The sequence below is a fragment of the Scyliorhinus torazame genome, chromosome 5 (assembly GCF_047496885.1).
Source record: "Scyliorhinus torazame isolate Kashiwa2021f chromosome 5, sScyTor2.1, whole genome shotgun sequence".
In the NCBI taxonomy this organism is placed as follows: Eukaryota; Metazoa; Chordata; class Chondrichthyes; order Carcharhiniformes; family Scyliorhinidae; genus Scyliorhinus; species Scyliorhinus torazame.
In genome coordinates, this window is record NC_092711.1 from 275,423,963 (window position 1) to 275,445,680 (window position 21,718).

Sequence of the window (21,718 nt, forward strand, 5' to 3'; positions counted from 1 at the left end):
TTTCAACCTTGTATTCCTGCCATCAGTAAGACAGCCAATTTCAACGTACATAACAACGCCTAACTTTGCCTCTGTCACAACTCATCTGCCATGGAAAACTTCATACATGCGCTTGTTACTTCCATACTCGACTATTCCAATGCACTCCTGGCTGGCCTCCCACATTCCACCCATGTAAACTTAAGGGTTATCCAAAACACTGCTTCCCATGTCTTAACTGGCAGCAAATCCCATTCTTCTATCTCCCCTATTCTCACTGAAATACATCGGCTCTCAGTCTCACCCTTGCTTTCAAATTCCTCCATGTCGCCCCCTGCCCCTTCTATTTCTACAATCCACTCCAACCTCACAACCCCCTGAGATATCTTCATTCTCTAACTCTGGCTCCTTTTGCATTCCCAATTATCTTGCTCTATCTTTAGTGGCCATGCCTTCAGTTGCCTACGCCTCAAGCTCAGGAATTCCCTCCTCCATCTTTCTGTCTCTGTACCGCACTTTCCTCCTTTAAAACTCTCCTTAAAATCGACCTCATTGATCAAGCTTTTGGTCATTTTAACTCTTATCTCTTTATGTGGTTTGGTGTCATATTTTGTTTTATATCCTGTGAAGCACCTTCAACCATTTCATTATGTTAAAGTTGTAATGCAATGATAAGTTATTGTTTTTGCTGAGGTCACCTGTGGAAAGTTATTACATTGAGCAAGTGGATATTCCCATGGAAATCACTCTTCATTCATACTGTTTGGAACGGGGGAGGAAGCAAGTGAAGCCAGACATGTCAGATTACAACAGAGAAGAATTGTGACCAACCTTGATTATCCTCCCAACTGCACAGAAGCCAAAAGTCAATCTACAATGACTCTTTAGAGGCCTATTGTACCCAAGAAATCCTTTGGCCAAATGTGGCCTGCGAGCTACCTTAAACCTGAGAGTGCTCCCCTTCTTTGCAGTTGTCGTTGGTGCTGAATTCAGTGTCTACAATATCCGTGAAATGTTTCTCGGCTGAATTAAGGCTGCAATGATGGATTTTGAGCTGCCATGATAACATTTTTTTAAACTTCCAAGTCCAACAATTTTTAAAAGTAAAGCATACCCTCTCATTCTCTTTAGCCCCAGTCAGATCTCATTGGTATGTACTGCACAAGCATCTTTTGAAGTGGTGTTGTCGCTGGATAGTAAAACCTTCTGAATGATGTATCGCAATGTGAAAGGTTGAGAGAGAAATTGAGAGAAGGGCAAAGAAAGAACCAGAGGGACAGCGGGAATAGAAGAGAAAAGATAGAGAGATAGAAAGGCACAAAGACAGTGAAAGAACAAAAACAGGAGATAAAAATAAACCAACCTTTGGAGGGGCAAAGGAGGTGAAGATGCAGGAAGAAGGAGGATGGGAAAGGCTGGCAGTGTTTTCTTTTTCTATAAAGGCCATTTACTATTTTTCAGCATGTAGATTTGTCTTATTTGTGCCTCAGAAAAATTACTTGTTTATTTGTGTTGCTCAGATGATTGCATAGTCACACTTGACACATGTATCAGGCTTGCAGCTTCAAAACATTGGACATCCCTTGCATGTGCTAGGGCTCATTCCAGTGGTAATAGAATTGTATTGCATGCTGGAGGGACTATTCTGTTATTGCTGCCAAGGCATTTCAGCTCTGGCATTTTATGTTTCAATTTCATCCCAGGCAGCTACAGGGGACATCAATAGTCAGCCGTGCAGAAATATGGAAGCAAGCAGGTATTATTTATGCGTTATTTAACAAGCTATGCAAGTTTGTCACATTCTTTGTAGCCAACTGTTAACAAGTTTTTGAAATTGCAGGATTCCTCAAAATGCAGGGCATCATTGATTGTCCGCACATTGCACACATGCACTGAATTCATTAATTGCAGGAGCATTCACTCCATTAACCTAACAGGACCAGGCAGGCCAATGCTTACTCCCCAGGTAGCAGATATGATGTCTTTATTATAAGAACATTTATCGTGCAGCCATCATTTGATGAAGAAAAAAATGTTGAAAATTGGCACCTGGGGAACAAAGACTGCTCTCCACATCTCTCGAACGCATGACCCCTCGACAGCAGCCTGCTAAGTGAAATGAATGAAAATGAAATGAAAATCGCTTATTGTCACAAGTAGGCTTCAATGAAGTTACTGTGAAAAGCCCCTAGTCGCCACATTCCTGCGTCTGTTCGGGGAGGCTGTTATGGGAATTGAACCGTACCGCTGGCTTGCCTTGGTCTGCTTTCAAAGCCAGCGATTTAGCCCTGTGCTAAACAGCCCCTTTATTGGTATTGGTATAATGAGAAGTACGCATCCATGAATATCAATGTTGTGCATACGATAGGCATATTATTTTATGAAAATATTTTTATTAAACTTTTATCATTTCATACAAAAAAATACAAAAGTTCTGAACAACACCAGGAAATGGAATAATAAAAACAATAACTTATTCAACACAGCCTATCTCCCCCCCCCCTCCCACGCCCCCCTCTCCACAACAACTAACAGTGACCAATTCCTTAAAGTACAATATGAACAGTTGCCATCTAAGATAGAATCCTTCAATTGACCCCCCACGGTATACTTGACCTTCTTGAGGTGCAAAAAGTTACCTAACCACACTAAGGTGTGAGGTGGCGTCATCAGTTTCCACTCAGGAGAATTCATATCTGAGCAACCAGCGAGGCGAATGCCAGGGCATCCGGCCCCATCCTCAACTCCAGCAGGTTTGATACCCCAAATACAGCCACTAAAGGACAGGGCTCTAGTTCAATATTGCCGATATGGTGCTAAAAAAGAGATCCAGAAACCCACAAGCTTGGAACACGACCAGAATATGTGCGTGTTCGCAGGATCTCTCGAACAGCGCACGCATCTATCCTTAATCCCTTCAAAGAAACAACTCATTTTGGCCTTGGTGAGTTGCGCCCTAAACACTACCTAGAGTTGGACCAAACTCAGCCTTGCACAAGATGACATGGCGTTCACCCTGCGGAGGGACTCACTCCAAATCTCCTCATCCAGCATGGGTCCCAACTCCTCCTCCCATTTAACCTTCACCCCCTCGACCAAGACCAAATCCCCTTCAAAATCTGTCCATAGGTGCAGGACGTACGACATCTTCAATCCCGAACAAGAAAGCACCTTACCCAATAAGGTTGTAGGCGGTGCCACCACAAATTTCGGAAATGTCAGCCGATCAAAATTCTGAAACTGGAGGTACCTAAATGCGTCCGAGCTCGAGAGCCCGACATTCTCTTTCAGCTTCTCAAGGCTGGCAAACCACCCCTCCAAAAATAAATCCCTCACTCTCTCCAGCCCCTTCTCCTTCGCCCCCCCCCCCCCCCCGCCCCCCCCCCCCCCCCAAAAAAAATATGGCATCTAACTTTGCCGGTTCGAACAAGTGGCTCATACAAATAAGGGCCCACCTTAATGCTGGCCCCAACTTGAAATGCTGTCTTGATATTTTTTAAGTGGAGACTACCACCGGATTTGAAGAGAAGATTGGCATATTAAAGCAAAGTGTAAGATGATTAGACAAATCATGAAGTATACCATAATACAGCTTGAATAAGCCTTCCATTGTAACTCATGCTGTACAATTTACAGAATTCAACAACAAGGTATCACCAAGGAGTACTGTTATAATTAAGAAGTATATAATATTGGCACTGTAGCTTTACATTTAGAATAAATGAAGGGGTCATGTGACTTTTTGACAGCCTGACAGGAAACTTGGGTGGTTTGATTTTTAGAGATCAAAGGAAGGCTTCAATTATTTTACTGAGAAAAAGGTGCAAGATATTTATGCTTGGAGACAATGAAAGCACTTTTTGGCAATAAGGGCACGGCTGATGGTAAATGCCAAGCTGCTCAAATCCCAGAAGGAAAATTTAAAACTGCCTGTTGTAGGGAAAAATCCCTTGTACCAGTGCAGTCAAGAGGCCGAGTCTCAAGGCAAGGTTCAAAGCGTTCTTTATTGTACAATTACTGAAGCCTTCAGGGAGACCCACGCAGCCGGCTCAAACAGTGGCTTGGCCCACGTTGATCTGAACAATTACACATTCGCTCTGGATTTTTATAGGAATCCAAATTCGAGCGGGAACATTTGCTCATACAAAATAGTTAAAGGGTAGTTTTGATTTAGATCTCTCAGACAGGTTTAAACTGAAAATATGCATCTTTGTCAATTTGCATCTGTATGGTTGTGTCCGTGTTGATGAGATTACCTGTGCTTGGTCCGAGTGTCCCTCCCTTGTCAATTTGCATCTGTATGGAGTGTGTTCGTGTTGATGAGATTATCTGTGCTTGCTCCGAGTGTCCTTCCCTTCTTTAATGTGTTTCCCATTATCCCCCTGATGTGTCTCCTTAGCTAAATCGACCTCCGATGTCTGTGGCTGTGCTATGCGTTTATTTCTGTGTTTGCTAGATGAGGTGTTAATGTCATCTTTGTCCTGCTGTGTGTGTCGGGGACGCTAATCTAATTTATACATTTTTTATTCCTCCTATTCTGGTTTCTTTGCCTGCCTTGGCCATTTTATTAATATATTATTTCATTCTTTCATACGTCTTTGCAATACAGTTGTGCCATGTATCCCACTGCCAGGGTCTTGACTCGCAGATATCCCGATCTCCTGGCCAGGGGGCCGTTTAAAGATGCAGCCTCATGCTGTTGCTGGGCAGAACAAGGGTCTTCCATAAATTTCGAATTAAAGGTCTCTCAGCTGTGCAGAAGGGGATTTAAACGAATGTCCATCCGGGTGTCTCCTTCTGCATTGTGGGCACATTATAAACGGTGCCAATCGGTCCAATAAAACAGTCCAATGAATGAAGAATGTTTGATGAGATGAGATAAAAATATGATCTTGGAAAATGGCCTACTTCATGCCTATACGTTTGTTTTGCAATTTGTATAGTATGAGGAGTGGTATTGAAATCCAGAAGTGATGTCCCCGACGACTTGTGATGATTTTATAGTAAAGTAAATGTTTATTAAGAAATAGATGAAAATAAAAATAGAATTACACTTAAAAGACCACAATGGCTTCACACAGTACCAATACTTTGTTCCACACAATCTTAATTAACTACCTTCAGAGCTATCCTTCCCCATATCTGTTTAGCAACTCATTATAGATTTTAAGATCTGTAAAACTCCAGTAATTTTTACCACTTTTATTCTCTCTTGGGGTGCCCTCTGAGGTGTACAGCAAGCTTCTCAGTTTTGGCTTTGCTCACACTGTTTTCAGGGATATTCAACCATTTATTCCTGTTGTCTGCTGAGATCTAAAACAGTGGTTCCCATAGGCTTCAGTATCTCCTTAAATATGTTATTTCCCTTTGCTCTCTGCATTGTCTCACCCAGTCTCTTTAGAAATGCAGTCTCCCGGAATAATTTCTTTACTTTAACTTTTTAATTTAAAAGAAATTTAAAAGAATTGAAAAGAAAAATAAACTCACGCTACCCATACTTTACCTATGACGCCCTTCTTTTACACCCTGCATATCTTCTCCTTCGAGCCACAATAACCCACTCTTGTTCTGTAAATATGCTACAAATGTACTTTATGTTAACATCTGTTTGAAATTTTTCTAGATGCATTACAATATCAAACCCACAGTTTAGATTCACACAGTCTCTCTATTCCGTGCTTTAACAGCCACTCATATCCCAAAAGTTTAAAAATATGACAAGAATATTACCAACAGAAAAATATTACAATTTACTGGGTTTTCCTGACACTAGATTTACAATGAAGAGACTCTTGAGTCCCCTGAAGTCCCAGAAAGGTGTTGGAGATACTGGGTTGCAAACAGTTGTACTATAAACTGTCCATTTACATCTAAGATTAAAAGGAATTGGGTTTAAGAACAGCTAATACCTGGATCCAAGGTTGATGTGTTTTACATTGCCATGAGAAAAGGATAGAAAAAGCTATCCTTAAGATCAGGTTACAGGCATCCTTACAAATAAGTGTACATCAAAGGCAGGCAGCAGTTCTGTGTCGTCAGCTAAGAGAAAGGGTTGCTTTGCTTTGCAAGCAAAATCAGCTGAATGCAGGAGAGAGTCTCTAGGTGAAGAGACATCTCCTGCCACCATTTAAGGATTCTGGGAGATTTATCTTGACGTGACCAAGGGGAGGAAGAATCATCAGGACAGGTTTTACTGCTAATGGTGGATTTAGGAAACTCTCTCAAAATGGAGGAAGACCCTTGGGGATGCTCACTTGAAGTTACTACTTGATTAAATAGAAATAGGAGGACTGTATATCCGTGGAGAGTGTAATGGGTGATAAGAATGAGAGTGGGATGTTCCTTTCTGTAATTTAAAGTATAAGTTGCCTACAAAAATAAAATAGTGCTTAGTCAGTAATCATATGTTACAGTAAATGTTTTGGAGCATGAAATCTTGTCATGTCATAGTTCCAGCAAATAACTAGAAGTTTGGATCTCTTTAAAACTTATCAGTCTCTAAGCAGATCATAACAGTACTTGGAAGTCAAATCCGGACATTGGAGAGATGCAGATGGGGCTATTAATGCCATGTCCACATTCCAACTTGAGGAAAAGCATTCTGTGTGAGAACTTTCTTTTGTATCCTCGTAACATATTATTCATTAATGCCGTTGAACATTTTTCTACAGTGGTTCGAGACATGTTATAAGAACAGAAGAACTAGAAGCAGGAGTAGGTCATCTGGCCCCTCGAGCCAGCTCCACCATTCAATGAGATCATATCTGATCTTTTGTGGACTCAGCTCCACTCACCGGCCCATACACCACAACCCTTAATCCCTTTATTCTTCAAAAAATTATCTATCTTTATCTTAAAAACATGTAATGAGGGAGCCTCTACTGCTTCACTGGGCAAGGAATTCCATAGATTCACAACCCTTTGGGTGAAGAAGTTCCTCCTAAACTCAGTCATAACATGGACTGGAGGTAAGATTCAAAATGGTGACCATTTACTCTCATCCCTTTCTGGGCTGCTCTTCTTCAGGATTTGCAGGAATCGCGGCTAAATCCCGTTCCTCTATTGCAAGAAAAAGCTCTTGTGCTACCATTGCAGAAGAAGCTACTTTATGGACTCGCCCACTTATTTTTGCCATTGGCCGTGAATATTGAACAGCTCTGTACCTATTTTTGGGAGCCAAACAGGCACTTAAGGTGGCAATATGGTGGGCTTGAAGCAGATGTTCAGTGTAAGCTGGAGAATCATTATCTGCCGTAAAGACTTAGGCGGCAAAAGGCATCCAGGGCACATCATGTGTAACCTGGTGTTAGGTTTTACATGTTCAAGTAATGTGCCTAATATCTGTCTGAGGCTTCCTCTGCAATATTGTCTGGATGCTTTCAGGAAAACTTGCTCTCCATCTGCCTTACAGGCAGTCCTTAAACAGAGCATTGCAGGCTGCAATTAATAAGGTTGATGTTCAGAACAGGCTTGTTGTGGTAGTATGCATTAGGGGTCATGTGGGACTGTGAAGCCGTGATGTCATTGGCTGACAGATCCCGGGTCCTGGTTGGCTGTTGACCTCTAGCTCCGCCCTGAAGGCGGAGTATAAGAACCAGGAGTTCTCCCCCGCAGGCCAGTCTGCTACTGAACTGCGGGGAACAAGTCACGCTTAATAAAGCCTCATCGACTTCATCTCTATTCGTCTCTCGTGAGTCTTTGTGCGCTACACTTGTCAAACCCACGGCTTGGGGGCAGCATTGTGGCTGGCAAAGCCGCCCTGAAGACCCCGGAGCGATTGTTGAAAATGCTAGTAAGTCAGCGCAGTGAGTTTGAAGCTTCCTGCAGGGGACTGCTCCCATAATCACACCCTGGTTCTCTCCCATGTTTGTTACTGATTGCCATGCGGAGAGAGAGGGGAGGAGTGAGAGTCTGGAGCGCGCGGTGCCTCCACTCACTGCACTTTCCCATGTCTCCGACTGCTTCCCCCCTGGCTTTGGCCACATGGCCAGTTCTCTCTGCATTCTCCCACGGCCCCTTCCAGCCCCGGTTCTCCCTGCATTCCCCCAGCTTTCCGCATGTTCTCCCAGCTCTTGACTCTCACCTGTGTTCGGGCGCCGCGAAACATCAGGCCTCCCTCCATGTCTATTCAACTCTCATCACATCTTAACCACCCTCTCAACTTATTTAGCGAATGAGGTTAGGTGGGTGAGTGTGAGGGTGGATGGGTATGTGTGAGGGCGGGAGTGTGAGTAGGTACAGAGTGAGTGGGTATGAGGGTGAGTGTATGGGTGGGCGAGTGAGTGTCAGGGTGGGTGAGTGAGTAGGTAAGGGTGGGTGAGAGTATGTGAATGTGTGGGTGAAAGAATGAGTGTGAGTTGGTGTGAGGCTGAGCCTGTGATGGTGGGTGAGTGAGTGATTGTAGTGGTGAGTGAGTGAGTTTGAGGGAGGGCAGCACTGTTGCGCAGTGGGTTAGCCCTGTTGCCTCACGGCGCCGAGGTCCCAGGTTCGATCCCGGCTCTGGGTCACTGTCCGTGTGGAGTTTGCACATTCTCCCCGTGTTTGCGTGGGTTTCACCCTCATAACCCAAAAGATGCGCAGGGTAGGTGTATTGGCAACACTAAATTGCCCCTTAATTGGAAAAATGAATTGGGTACTCTAAAATTTTAAAACATGAAGAAAAAAAGTTTGAGGGTGGGTGGGGGTGGGTGAATGAGTGTAAGGGTAAGTGAGTGTTCAGGTGAATCTGGGTGCATTGGGAGTGAGGGTGGGAATGAGTGAGAGGGTGGGTAAGTGAGTGTGTGAGAGAGATGATTGTGTGTGAGAGGTGAGTGTGTGAGACGGAGGGATGAGTGTGTGAGAGAGGGGTGAGTGTGAGAGAGAGTGTGAGTGTGTGAGAGGGGTGAGTGTGTGAGGGAGAGAGGTGAGTATGTGTGTGAGAAAGAAGGGGATGAGTGGGTGTGAGGGCGAGGTGAGTGTGTGTGAGAGAAAGTGAGCGTGTGAATGTGTGTGTGTGAGAGAGGAATGAGTGTGTGTGAGAGGGATGAGTGTATATGAGAGAGAGGGGTGAATGGGTGGGTGGTCAGAGGGAAAGGGGAATGTGTGTCTGGCTCACTTCTCAGGGTTCCCATTCACCCTCACTCCCGCATACCAGGACGCACTCTCACCATGGGTGAGGATGAGTGAGTGAGCACCCTGAGGCTGTCAGCCAGCTGAACACACACACTCTCACCCTTTCTCACATTTATTTATTACCCATTTTCTGATTTTCAGTTTATTGTTGAGATTTTTCTTTGCGCAGCAAATTATTCCTTTTCATACATCAGCTTTTTGTAAACATCATGTTTAATGTTGTGAAACCTTGGCCGGAATTCTCTGGCTGTTGGGATTCTCTTTTCCCATTGGCAGCGCACCCCTGCCCGGGTTTCCCAGTGGCACGGGGTGGCTTCAATGGGAAATCCATTGACAATCAGCGGGAAGCGAGAACCTCCCCGGCAGCAAACAGCGCACCTCAGAGAAACACTGGGCTGTGGAACAAGAGAATCCCGCTCCTTACCTTCCCAAACTTTGCTGCAGCCATCATGACCCATTTGCCTTCTGCGCACAATCCTTTCCTAAAGATCACTGCAGGCATCGCAGAAGCCCAATTTCTGAGTCCTTCAGTGGGCATTCTGCCGTGTTTGTTTGGTGTTCATAGCTCACTGGCTCAATGTTAATGGGGCCCAAGGTCCAATATTACATGTACCAATCCACTCAGGAGTAGAGATCAGTCCTTGCAACCTCTGTCTGTTTTCTGCAATGAATGCATTTTAGTGTCATTGATTTCAACAAAAGATTTCTGGAGAACTCAAAGGAGAGCTCAAAGCCTTGGTTTGCTCCTCTTGCTCCATGTGGGAACGTTTCCAGTTCCTGGGACCAGCATGCGTGTAGGAAATGTCTTCAGCTACAGCTCCTGGAAGCTTGGGTTTTAGAGCTGGACTGGTGGCTGGGACACTGTGGAGCATTTGATTTATGAAATAGCCTCACAGCTAATGCAGTGACTACAAACTCAATTTATACATACAAAAGGGAAATAGATAATTCTGGCTAAGTTAAAGATTTGATCAGTTTATGCATTTAGGTTAGAAGGCACAAACTACTTCTACTTCATGGCTTGTTTTTGTATTGATCCCCTCATTTTTTAATGACACTTTACTCATCTTCACTTCTCTTCAGTTGAGGCATTGACTTCTTGCTGGGAAGCTAGTCACTCGCCAACATCTCAATTAAATAGCCGTTTTTCAAGTTGAACTTTGGGCAGGTTATTTACACGTGGCAGGTGTTGACATACATGTTCTTTCATCAGATAGGAATCAGGAGCAGTAACTTTTTTCATTTTTTCCCCTTTCTCATCAGGGATACCAAACGGAGTGCCCTCATTAATAACCAAACTGAGATTAACTTCTTCAATACAGAGTATTATGCATTGCCATCTCTGCTCTGAGTATAATTACATTCCTGCCTGCACAGTTTACAATCCCTCATTCTAGATTCCTTTCTAAGGAAATGTGCTAAACAATTTATTTGTTGTTGAGTGTCTCAGCCATTTTTAGTTGGTTGTCTTTTTTCACAAAAGGAGTCTCTTTCTTGGCAGTAATTTTCTTCTCCTCTGTTGGGTTCTATTCACATTTTGTCAACTTTACGCAATCATACATCGTATAATTACCTAGTCAATCAACTGCCAAATAGAGTGTGATCATGTACCAGAGATTGTGTGTGTGAGATGGCTTGTATTCATTTGTGATGATAATAACCTTAATCTCTGATTTTTTTCTCTCTCTTTCTCTCCCCTTTTTCTATGTTTATTTGTAGCTGATCAGTGGCGGTTACATTGTCAGTGCTGAGGCAGTATGGGATCACGTCACAATGGCCGACCGTGAGTTGGCATTCAAAGCGGGGGACGTTATTAAAGTCCTCGATGCCTCTAACAAGGATTGGTGGTGGGGACAGATCGACGACGAAGAAGGCTGGTTTCCAGCCAGTTTTGTGAGGGTAAGTGAAGGAGAAAGGGATATTTTCCATTTATTGTTGATTGCATCTTTCGTGAGAAATGTATCTGCACCGTGGCACAAACTGACATTTTGTGAACAGAACTGAAAACCTCAAAGAGGAAAGGAAAAAAAAAACACTGCAATCGTTGAAAACATGAAATAAGAACAGAAATGTTAGACGGACACAGTAGGATTTAACATCTGTAAACAGAAAGGACTATTTTTTTATAAAGAAAATATTTTTGGTGGAGATATTTTGTCAGTTCCGATGAAGGGTCTATTCCCCAAACTTCAGCCTTTCTTTTGCACTCACAGATGCAGCACAATTTCAGTTTTTACCTCTGAAAGCTAAAGTCTGGATATAACATACCTGTATTGTCATGATACAAAACGATGAATGCGTCTTAAAACTGATCAAATATTTAGGCTTTCTAGTTGCCACCCTGTGGGAGTGTACATAGGCAGTCAAAACCAATGCTCTTGGCTTATATAAAGGCAAAATACTCTGGGTGCTGGAAATCTGAAATAAAAACGGAAAATGCTGGAAAAATTCGGCAGGTCTGGCAGCACCTGTGGAGAGAGAAGTGAACGTTATGGATCTAAACTACCCTTCTGCAGAATAGTTGGAAAGGAGGTAGAGGAGATGGGGCAGAATGGAAGAACAGGGATAGGCCGAAACAAAGGAGATATGGACAAATCTGTCAACTAAAAGCAAAATACTGTGGATGCTGAAAATCTGAAATAAAAAAAGAGAATGCTGGAAAAACTCAGCAGGTCTGGCAGCATCTGTGGAAAGAAAAATATTTAACGTTTCAGATCTAAATGATCCTTCTACTAAATTCTCTTTGTTTATCCTTTGCCTTCAACTGTTTTGCGCCTGATTGAAATTTATCTTTGGTGAGGGGTGACAAGGTTTATTTCATTCACCAAATGCAGCAATCATTTTGTTGTTTCATATATTGCCCAGTGATTAGAATGAGTCAATATCAATTCTCCACTGTTTGGGAGAGTGAAAACAAATTAAGTTGTTGACTACTCCTCAACCTTACCATTTATGCCAATGTAAAGGCTGTCCCAAATGGATGCCTATCACCAGATGCACTGTGCAGGTTGCCTTTGTGAGTTGCATTGGCTGTTTCTGGTGGTGCAACAGAGAACTGAAAGATTCAATAAACGTGTTTGTTCGTTCTGAATCTGTCTAATAGACCCATCTGGTATGAATGTTTAGGTTTCAAGTAATCCAATTTGAGTTAACAGGTATGCCGCAGTATTTACTTCCATGTCTTCCAAATACAGGCTATAGTATATACATCTTGAAAATGGAGGCAAAGGTCAAACAATTTCAACCTTGTAGTTGCCTTGTAGATCAAGAGACATAGAACAATGATCCCTCGGGAGGAAACTGTACAAAATTGCACAATAACCTACTCTCATAAAGAGGTAGTCTCAACAGAGCTATTTTGCATGGTTCCTGCAGTAGATACTGGGCTAGTTGATCACCAGATTTTCATCGCTGGGATCTGGAGTCAAGTCCAGCCCAGACTGATATAATAAATTTAAATGTGTTTTTAAAGTATGAGTGTGCACAACAAACTGCCTATAATAGATTGCTAAATTAGCAATCTTGTTTACGAAATAAATGACCGCTATAGACATAAAAAAAGTATCTGGAAAGAATGCTTTCTTGGGTTTGAAAAATTTGATAGGGTAGTTTGATTCTGTAACTAAACGTACTGTATAAATTAGGGAGCTATATAATATAGCTGTTACATCAGACATAGTGGTATTTCAGCATTGTTACAAATGAAATGTAACAGAAAGGATGGCTTATCTATTGATGAGATTTAGAAGCAACAGTTTCAGAAAATGTCCTATATCAGTGAGTAGTTAGTGGGGTCCTAAGATGGCAAATGCTGTCATATTCATTGTCGTCATATTCACAATCATATTTAATTTCATTAGACTTAGTGTTTGAATACAACAATTAATGAATTTAAAAAGTGGTCTAACAGCTGCGATTGGCAAATGTATTTTACTTTTGGGAGCATAAGCACTTCATATGAGAGAAGAGATTATCCCTCTGATGGATTTGATTTTCTCTTATAATGCATAGCTGAATTAATGAAATTATCCTGTTTGAAGTTGGTTGTTTGGCTGAAATGTGAATGGTTAAGCAGTACATTACCAGAGGGAATTAAATCAATGTGTTTCTAATTCCCTGTATTAAATGGAACGAAATATAGATTTATTAAAAGTCTCTTTTTTTTCTTAAAGATGAACATTTCCTTTTGTGGACCTGAATGGAATTGGCTTTACAAATTTTACAGAAGAGAACTACTTTTTTAAAAATTCAGAAACCAAAGCATAAATAAGGAAGTAGAGTTAGATGATGCCAAGGTTGAATTTTAAAACTCTGAACATTGTAAAGAAGCTGTAAATACCTGCAGATCCCAACTGCTTCAAAAATGACAATCTGATGAACTGTGTGAGGAATGTGAAGGTCAGCTGCCAAGGAGTCTGATTAAGTAACTATAAGCTTCATCCCTGATCTGTGTTGAGTTATTTCACCTTGGTGAAGTTGCCTGGATTATAATTGTCTCCATTTCTTTTGTTAAAATTAGTGAATAGTGGGAAATGTACTTGCCTTCACTATCCAGAATCCAGGGCCAGGATTTTGCACTTGCTGAGTGGGCATGCAGCTGGCAGGAGCAATCGCAAAATGGGACATGGTGATGTGGGGAGTGTCCCAATGGCATTGTGCCACCTTACGGTATTTCAGTTGGCAGGCACGTTTGAAAGTCGGGACCGCTCCTGCCAACAGTTAAAGGGACAATTAAGCCCATTTAAAGAGCAATTGTCAGCAAAATGTTGAGCGGCACATTTACACTTGGCACATGGGTCACTCGGCCAGGCGGCCGTCAATAATCCAAGGTGGGAAAAAAGACCTACAGGGTAGTGGTAAAGTGAATAGTTAGGAGTTCTGCTGTGAGTAGTTTGGAGTTGGTTTACAGATACGTTCTGACTTTTTTTGGGTGTTCTGGAAAACTCTCTGATTTTTCAGCATTTCCCGATGCTTTCTGTCATGAGGCCCCCTGAGTCCGGAAACTTGTGCAACCATGTGGACAAAAATTTGGATCATATATTCTGATAGAGGGACCTCATCAGAAGAGGGGGAAAGGAGGCCAGTTGCCTGCAGGCAGTTTCCCAGAATTAGACCAATGGAATGAGAAGCGCTGCCAGAAGGGGTGCAGGACCAGCAAGAAATGCAAGGCAGAAGGATCTGGAGAAGATGCCTTTATTCAGCAGGTAAAGTATATTGGCAGTGTTCATGCTACCAGGACATGTCTGAGGTGCAGTGCGGAAGAAGGCTCCATCTCTTCAGGAAGATTGTCAACTCAATATGTGAAATGACCCGTCCTAAAATCGCCTCCAACTGTTTCGGTGGCCACCCTATGCCAATGGATCTTAAGGTAACAGTGACCATGAACTTTTTCCCCTCAGGATCTTGCCAGCCCTCAGCTGCATCAAACTGATCACTGACACACTGTTCTGAAAAATCTGTGTCTTCATTGATAAATACTCAGTTTTTAAAAAAATAATCTAATTAAATAGTACACGAGGATTGGATTTAATCTGATGCAAAAACATCTTTCTAAAGTTTAATTTCAAACGTTTAATTTAAAGGAATAATTCATGGCAGGACAGCTCCAAGGTGTGGTCTGCTCCTCTTGCTCCATGTGGCAGGCTGGGGACAGTTCCAGTCCACAGGGTCAGCATGTGTGCAGGAAGTGTCTCCAGTTGCAGCTCCTGGAAGCTCGAGTTTCAGAGCTGGAACGGCGGCTGGAGACACTGTGGAGCATCCGCGAGTCGGAGAGTATCGTGGATAGCACGTATAGAGAAGTGGTCACACCGCAGGCTCAGACTCCGCAGGCAGGAAGTGACTGGGTGACCATCAGACAGAGCAAGAGAGCGAGGCAGATAGTGCAGGAATCTCCTGTGGCCATTCCCCTGCAGAACAGATATACCATTTTGGATACTGTTGAAGAGAATGGCCTCTCAGGGGAAAACAGCAACAGCCAAACTCGTGGCACCATGGTTGGTTCTGCTGCAGAGGGGAGGGGTGATAAGTGTGACAGTGCAATAGTTGTAGGGGATTCAATTGTAAGGGGAATAGACAGGCGTTTCTGTGGCCGCAAACGAGACTCCAGGATGGTATGTTGCCTCCTTGGTGCTAAGGACAAGGGTGTCTCGGAGCGGGTACAGGACATTCTGGAGGGGGAGGGTGAACAGCCAGTGGTCGTGGTACACATTGGTACAAACGACATAGGTAAAAAAAAGGGATGAGGTCCTAAAAGCAGAATACAGGGAGCTAGGAAGGAAGTTAAGAAATCCGACCTTGAAGGTAGTGATCTCAGGATTACTACCGGTGCCATGTGCTAGTCGGAGTAGAAATGATAGGATATATAGGATGAATACGTGGCTGAAGGGATGGTGTCAGGGGAGGGTTTCAGATTCCTGGGGCATTGGGACTGGTTCTGGGAAGGTGGGTCCTGTACAAACTGGACGGGTTACACCTGGGCAGGACTGGAACTGATGTCCTGGGGGGCTATTTGCGAGAGCAGTTGGGGAGTGTTTAAACTAATGTGGCAGGGGGATGGGAACCAATGCAGGAAGCCGGAAGGTAGTAAAACAGGGACAGAAGCAAAAGGCAGTAAGGGGGAAAGTGTAAGGCAGAGAGGCCACAGTCAAAAATCAAAAAGGGCGACAGTACAAGGTACAGTGACTGAGGGGAGCTCAGTAAATAGGCCCAGTAATACTAAAGGAATAAAACGGGAAGTAAAAACATAAATGGAAAGCGACGCGGCAGGTTGTTACATGAAGATATGAGTTCAACGACTAGGAAAATTAGGAGAAAAGTTAAGAGGAAAAATAATTTACGAGAGGTTACTGATCAAGGTGTTAAGATTCAAAACAGAGGTATAAAAGCCAACATAAGTGTACTTTACCTGAATGCTCGTAGTATTCGGAATAAGGTAAATGAGTTGATGGCGCAAATCATCGTGAATTACTATGATTTAGTGGCCAATACTGAAACATGGTTAAAGGATGGTCATGACTGGGAGTTAAATATCCAAGGGTATCAAACTATACGGAAGGACAGAGTGGATGGTAAGGGAGGTGGTATAGCTCTGTTATTTGAGGATGACATCCGGGCAATAGTAAGGGATGACATTGGTGCTATGGAGGATAAGGTTGAATCGATTTGGGTGGAAATCAGGAATAGTAAGGTGAATAAGTCACTGATAGTAGTCTATAGGCCACCAAATAGTAACATTATCATGGGGCAGGCAATAAACAAAGAAATAACGGATGCATGTCGAAATGGTACAGCAGTTATCATGGGGGATTTTAATCTACATGTCGATTGGTTTAACCAGGTCGGTCAAGGCAGCCTTGAGGAGGAGTTTATAGAATGTATCCATGGAAATTTCCTGGAACAGTATGTAATGGAACCTACGAGGGAACAAGCGATCCTAGATCTGGTCCTGTGTAGTGAGACAGGATTGATTAATGATCTCATAGTTAGGGATCCTCTCGGAAGGAGCGTTCACAATATGGTGGAATTTAAAATACAGATAGAGGGTGAGAAGGTAAAATCAAAGACTAATGTTTTGTGCTTAAACAAAGGAGATTACAATGGGATGAGAGAAGAACTAGCTAAAGTAGACTGGGAGCAAAGACTTTATGGTGAAACCGTTGAGGAACAGTGGAGAACCTTCCAAGAGATTTTTCACAGTGCTCAGCAAAGGTTTATACCAACAAAAAGGAAGGACAGTAGAAAGAGGGAAAATCGACCGTGGATATCTCAGGAAATAAGGGAGAGTATCAAATTGAAGGAAAAAGCATACAAAGTGGCAAAGATTAGTGGGAGACTAGAGGACTGGGAAATCTTTAGAGGGCAACAGAAAGCTACTAAAAAAGCTATAAAGAAGAGTAAAATAGATTATGAGAGTAAACTTGCTCAGAATATAAAAACGGACAGTAAAAGTTTCTACAAATATATAAAACAAAAAAGAGTGGCTAAGGTAAATATTGGTCCTTTGGAGGATGAGAAGGGAGATTTAATAATCGGAGATGAAGAAATGGCTGAGGAACTGAACAGGTTTTTTGGGGTCAGTCGTCACAGTGGAAGACACAAATAACATGCCAGTGACTGATGGAAATGAGGCTATGACAGGTGAGGACCTTGAGATGATTGTTATCACTAAGGAGGTAGTGTTGGGCAAGCTAATGGGGCTAAAGGTAGACAAGTTTCCTGGCCCTGATGGAATGCATCACAGAGTGCTAAAAGAGATGGCTAGGGAAATTGCAAATGCACTAGTGATAATTTATCAAAGTTCACTAGACTCTGGGGTGGTCCTGGCGGATTGGAAATTAGCAAACGTGACACACTGTTTAAAAAAAGAGGTAGGCAGAAAGTGGGTAATTATAGGCCAGTTAGCTTAACTTCGGTAGTAGGGAAGATGCTGGAATCTAACATCAAGGAAGAAATAGCGAGGCATCTGGATGAAAATTGTCCCATTGGGCAGGCGCAGCATGGGTTCATAAAGGGCAGGTCGTGCCTAACTAATTTAGTGGAATTTTTTGAGGACATTACCAGTGTCGCAGATAACGGGGAGCCAATGGATGTGGTTGGTATACCTGGATTTCCAGAAAGCTTTTGACAAGCTTCCACACAAAAGGTTGCTGCATAAGGTAAAGATGCATGGCATTAAGGGGAAAGTAGTAGCATGGATAGAGGATTGGTTAATTAATAAAAAGCAAAGAGCGGGGATTGATGGGTGTTTCTCTGGTTGGCAATCAGTAGCTAGTGGTGTCCCTCAGGGACCAATGTTGAGCCCACAATTGTTCACAATTTACAGAGATGATTTGGAGTTGGGGACCAAGTGCAATGTGTCCAAGTTTGCAGATGACACTAAGATGAGTGGTAAAGCAAAAAGTGCAGAGGATACCGGAAGTCTACAGAGGGATTTGGATAGGCTAAGTGAATGGGTTAGGGTCTGGCAGATGGAATACAATGTTGCCAAATGTGAGGTTATCCATTTTGGTAGGATTAATAGCAAAAGGGATTATTATTTAAATGTTAAAATATTAAAACATGCTGCTGTGTAGAGAGACCAGGGTGTGCTAGTGCATGAGTCGCAAAAAGTTGGTTTACGGGTGCAACAGGTGATTAGGAAGGCAAATGGAGTTTTGTCCTTCATTGCTAGAAGGATGGAGTTTAAGACTAGGGAGGTTATGCTGCAATTGTGTAAGGTGTTAGTGAGGCCACACCTGAATTATTGTGTTCAGTTTTGGTCTCCTTACCTGAGAAAGGACGTACTGGCGCTGGAGGGTGTGCAGAGGATATTCACTGGGTTAATCCCAGAGTTGAGGGGATTGGATTATGAGGAGAGGTTGAGTAGACTGGGACTGTACTTGTTGGAATTTAGAAGGATGCAGGGGGATCGAATAGAAACATATAACATTATAAAGGGAATAGATAGGATAGATGCGGGCAGGTTGGTTTCACTGGCGGGCGAAAGCAGAACTAGGGGGCATAGCCTCAAAATGAGGGGAAGTAGATTTAGGACTGCGTTTAGGAGGAACTTCTTCACCCAAAGGGTTGTGAATCTATGGAATTCCTTGCCCAGTGAAGCAGTTGAGGCTCCGCCATTAAATATTTTTAAGATAAAGATAGATAGTTTTTTGAAGAATAAAGGGATTAAGGGTTATGGTGTTCGGGCCAGAAAGTGGAGCTGAGTCCATGAAAGATCAGCCATGATCTCATTGAATGGCGGAGCAGGCTCGAGGGGCCAGATGGCCTACTCCTGCTCCTAGTTCTTATGTTCTTATGTTCATTCACTTCAGGACTGCCAAAACTAAACAGGGAGAGTGGGCCAGAGGCTCCGATGCAATTACAGGATTTCCCTGCATCCAGGGAGCCATTGACTGCATGCATGTGCCCATAAAGCTACCAGCTAGGGAGCTGGGTGTCTTTGTAAATAGAAAGGACTTCGACTCGCTCAATGTCTAGACCGTGTGACTACAAGAGGGATGCAGGCAGGTTAAGTAAGTGGGCAAAAACATGGCAGATGGAATAGAGTGCAGGAAAATATGAAATTATGTACTTTGGTGGAAAGAATAAAGGAGCTGAATATTATTAAATGGAGAAAGACAGCATAAAACTCCAGCACAGAGAGATTTGGGAGTCCTCATGTATAAATCTCCAAAAGCTAGCATGAATGTTCAGCAAGTAATAGGGAAGGCAAATTGAATGTTGGCCTTTATTTCAAAGGAAATGGAATATAAAAATAGGGAAGTCTTGCTAAAACTATATAAGGTACTAGTTAGACCACATCTGGAATACTGTGAACAGGTTTGGTCCCCTTATGTAAGGAAAGATATACTGCCATTGGAGGTACTCCAGAGAAGTTCACTTGGGTGATCTCAGGCATGGAGAGATTTTCTTAAGAGGCAGGTTAAGCAGGTTGGGCCTGTACTAATTAGAATTAAGAATAATGAGAGGTGACCTTATTGAGACATACAAGATTCTCAGCGGACTTGACAGGGTAGATACTGAGAGGTTGTTTCCCCTTGTGGGAGAGTCTAATAATAATCTTTATTAGTGTCAGAAGTAAGCTTACATTAACACTGCAATGAAGTTACTGTGAAAATCCACAAGTCACCACACTACAGCGCCTGTTCGTGTACACTGAGGGAGAATTCAGAATGCCCAATTCACCTAACAAGCACGTCTCTCGGGAATTGTGGGAGGAAACCAGAGCACCCGGATGAAACCCACGCATAGGGAGAACATGCAGACTCCGCACAGACAGTGACCCAAGCTGGGAATCGAACCCGTGTCCCTGGAGCTGTGAAGTAAGTTCTAACTACTATGCTACCGAGCCAAGTCTAGGGCCAGAGGACATAATATCAAAGTAAGGTGTTGCCCATGAAGGCAGAGATGAGAAGGAATTTCTTCTCTCAGAGGCCAGTGAATCTGTGGAATTCTTTTCTGCAGAGAGCTGAGGCTGGGCCATTGAGTATGTTCACGGCTGAGATAGACAGATTTTTAATCAGTAAGGGAATCAAGGGTTATGGGGATAAGGCAGGAACATGGAGTTTAGGATTGTCACATAGAATCTACAGTGGAGAAGGAGGCCATTCAGCACATCGAGTCTGCACTAGCCATTAGAAAGAGCACCCCACCCTAGCCCCATAACCCCTCCTAACCTTTTTGGACACTAAGGGCAATTTAGCATGGCCAATCCACTTAACCTACACACCTTTGGACTGTGGGAGGAAACTGGAGAAGCCGGAGGAAACCGCGCAGAGATGGGGAGAACGTGCAGACTCCGCATAGTGACCCAAGCCGGGAATCGAACCTGGGACCCTGGAGCTGTGAAGCAACAGTGCTAACCACTGTGCTACCGTGCCACCCCATCAGATACCATGCATCTGACCTGTCAGACTCAATAGGCTGAATCGAATACATCTGCTCCTACGCCTTCTGGTCTTGTGCCTACGTTCTTCATAATTCTCAGGTGCCAAGGCTGTTCTTTGCTCCAGCTCACGGGTGGCTGGCTCAAAGAACAAAGAACAATACAGCACAGGAACAGGACCTTCGGCCCTCCAAGCCTGTACCAGACATGATACCACCCTTTGCCAAAATCCTTTGCACTTCAAAGAAAAAAGAAAGGGCTCCTGGGGGACAAAAGCTCCTGGGGGACAAGGACTGCAGCTAAGGAGAGCTACAACTGCAGTCATAATAGGCAAGATGAGGTTTTATTGCCTGGACCACTCGGGGATCTCTTCAATATCTTCCTGAGTTTATTGATTCCTGATGCATGCTGCACCCTGCTCTGTCAAGGGCCCATTGGAAGGTGAAGACAGTGATCCTGCTCCACAGGTTACAGAGGACGATTCAATTGGTGAGTCTGAGTAGGAACCTGAAGAGCCCCAGGATGAGAAGGAATATCCCAATGTGAGGAAGCTTATGGGAGGCCTTGATTCAGAGGTCTTTCAGTTAGGAATTCAAAGCAAGGAATTAGGATGATGGCAGAGGATTTTAACCCCATTGGATGTGCAAATGATTTTTACCCCTGTCACTGCTCAGTCAAGTCCCGACCTCTGAAATAAATTTTACAGCCCTTCAGATATGTGACATATGACTCTCAAGCCTCTTTCCTATCAGTTGCCTGAAGCACACTAAGGTCATTGCTTATAATGTAACATTTTAATAAGAAAGCAAAGATCCAAATGACCAGTGCACACCTGCCAATTAAACAATAATCACCTGTGGCGACCCCTTATGTGATAGTTGTGATTTAAATTTCTGTTTGCGAGTGCTATGTTTTGATGACCCCCTTCATCCACCCTCTGCTGCCAGCTGGATAGGGGGCAGGCTGCTGACTCTGATGCCCCATCGGCCATGATGACCTTGGCAGCCATCCTCTGGTCGCTGGAGCCTGTGTAGGCGCTGGTTGGACCGAGACTGAACTTGGTCTCATCAGGTGTGAAGGTCACTGGCAGAGGGGTGAAGCAGTTGCTGCCATCATCCAGAGAGGAGCCCCAGTTGTGAGCTGCAGCCCAACATGAGGTTGGGTTGAAACTCCCCGCTCACCATAGATGGACGGGCAGGTAGCAGACTGCCTCGTCCAGCTGTAACATCGCCAGTGGCCTGCTAA

At 43.5% G+C, this 21,718-nt stretch overlaps 1 protein-coding gene across 2 annotated transcripts in view; it reads left to right on the forward strand.

Moving 5' to 3' along the window:
* arhgef9a (Cdc42 guanine nucleotide exchange factor (GEF) 9a) overlaps positions 1-21,718 on the forward strand; it is a 276,701-nt gene that overhangs the window by 61,689 nt on the left and 193,294 nt on the right. For both annotated transcript variants that reach the window (XM_072505604.1, XM_072505605.1), the window contains exon 2: positions 10,810-10,989. In XM_072505604.1, coding sequence (XP_072361705.1) covers positions 10,810-10,989 — 180 coding nt within the window. The remainder of the gene's footprint in view (positions 1-10,809; positions 10,990-21,718) is intronic.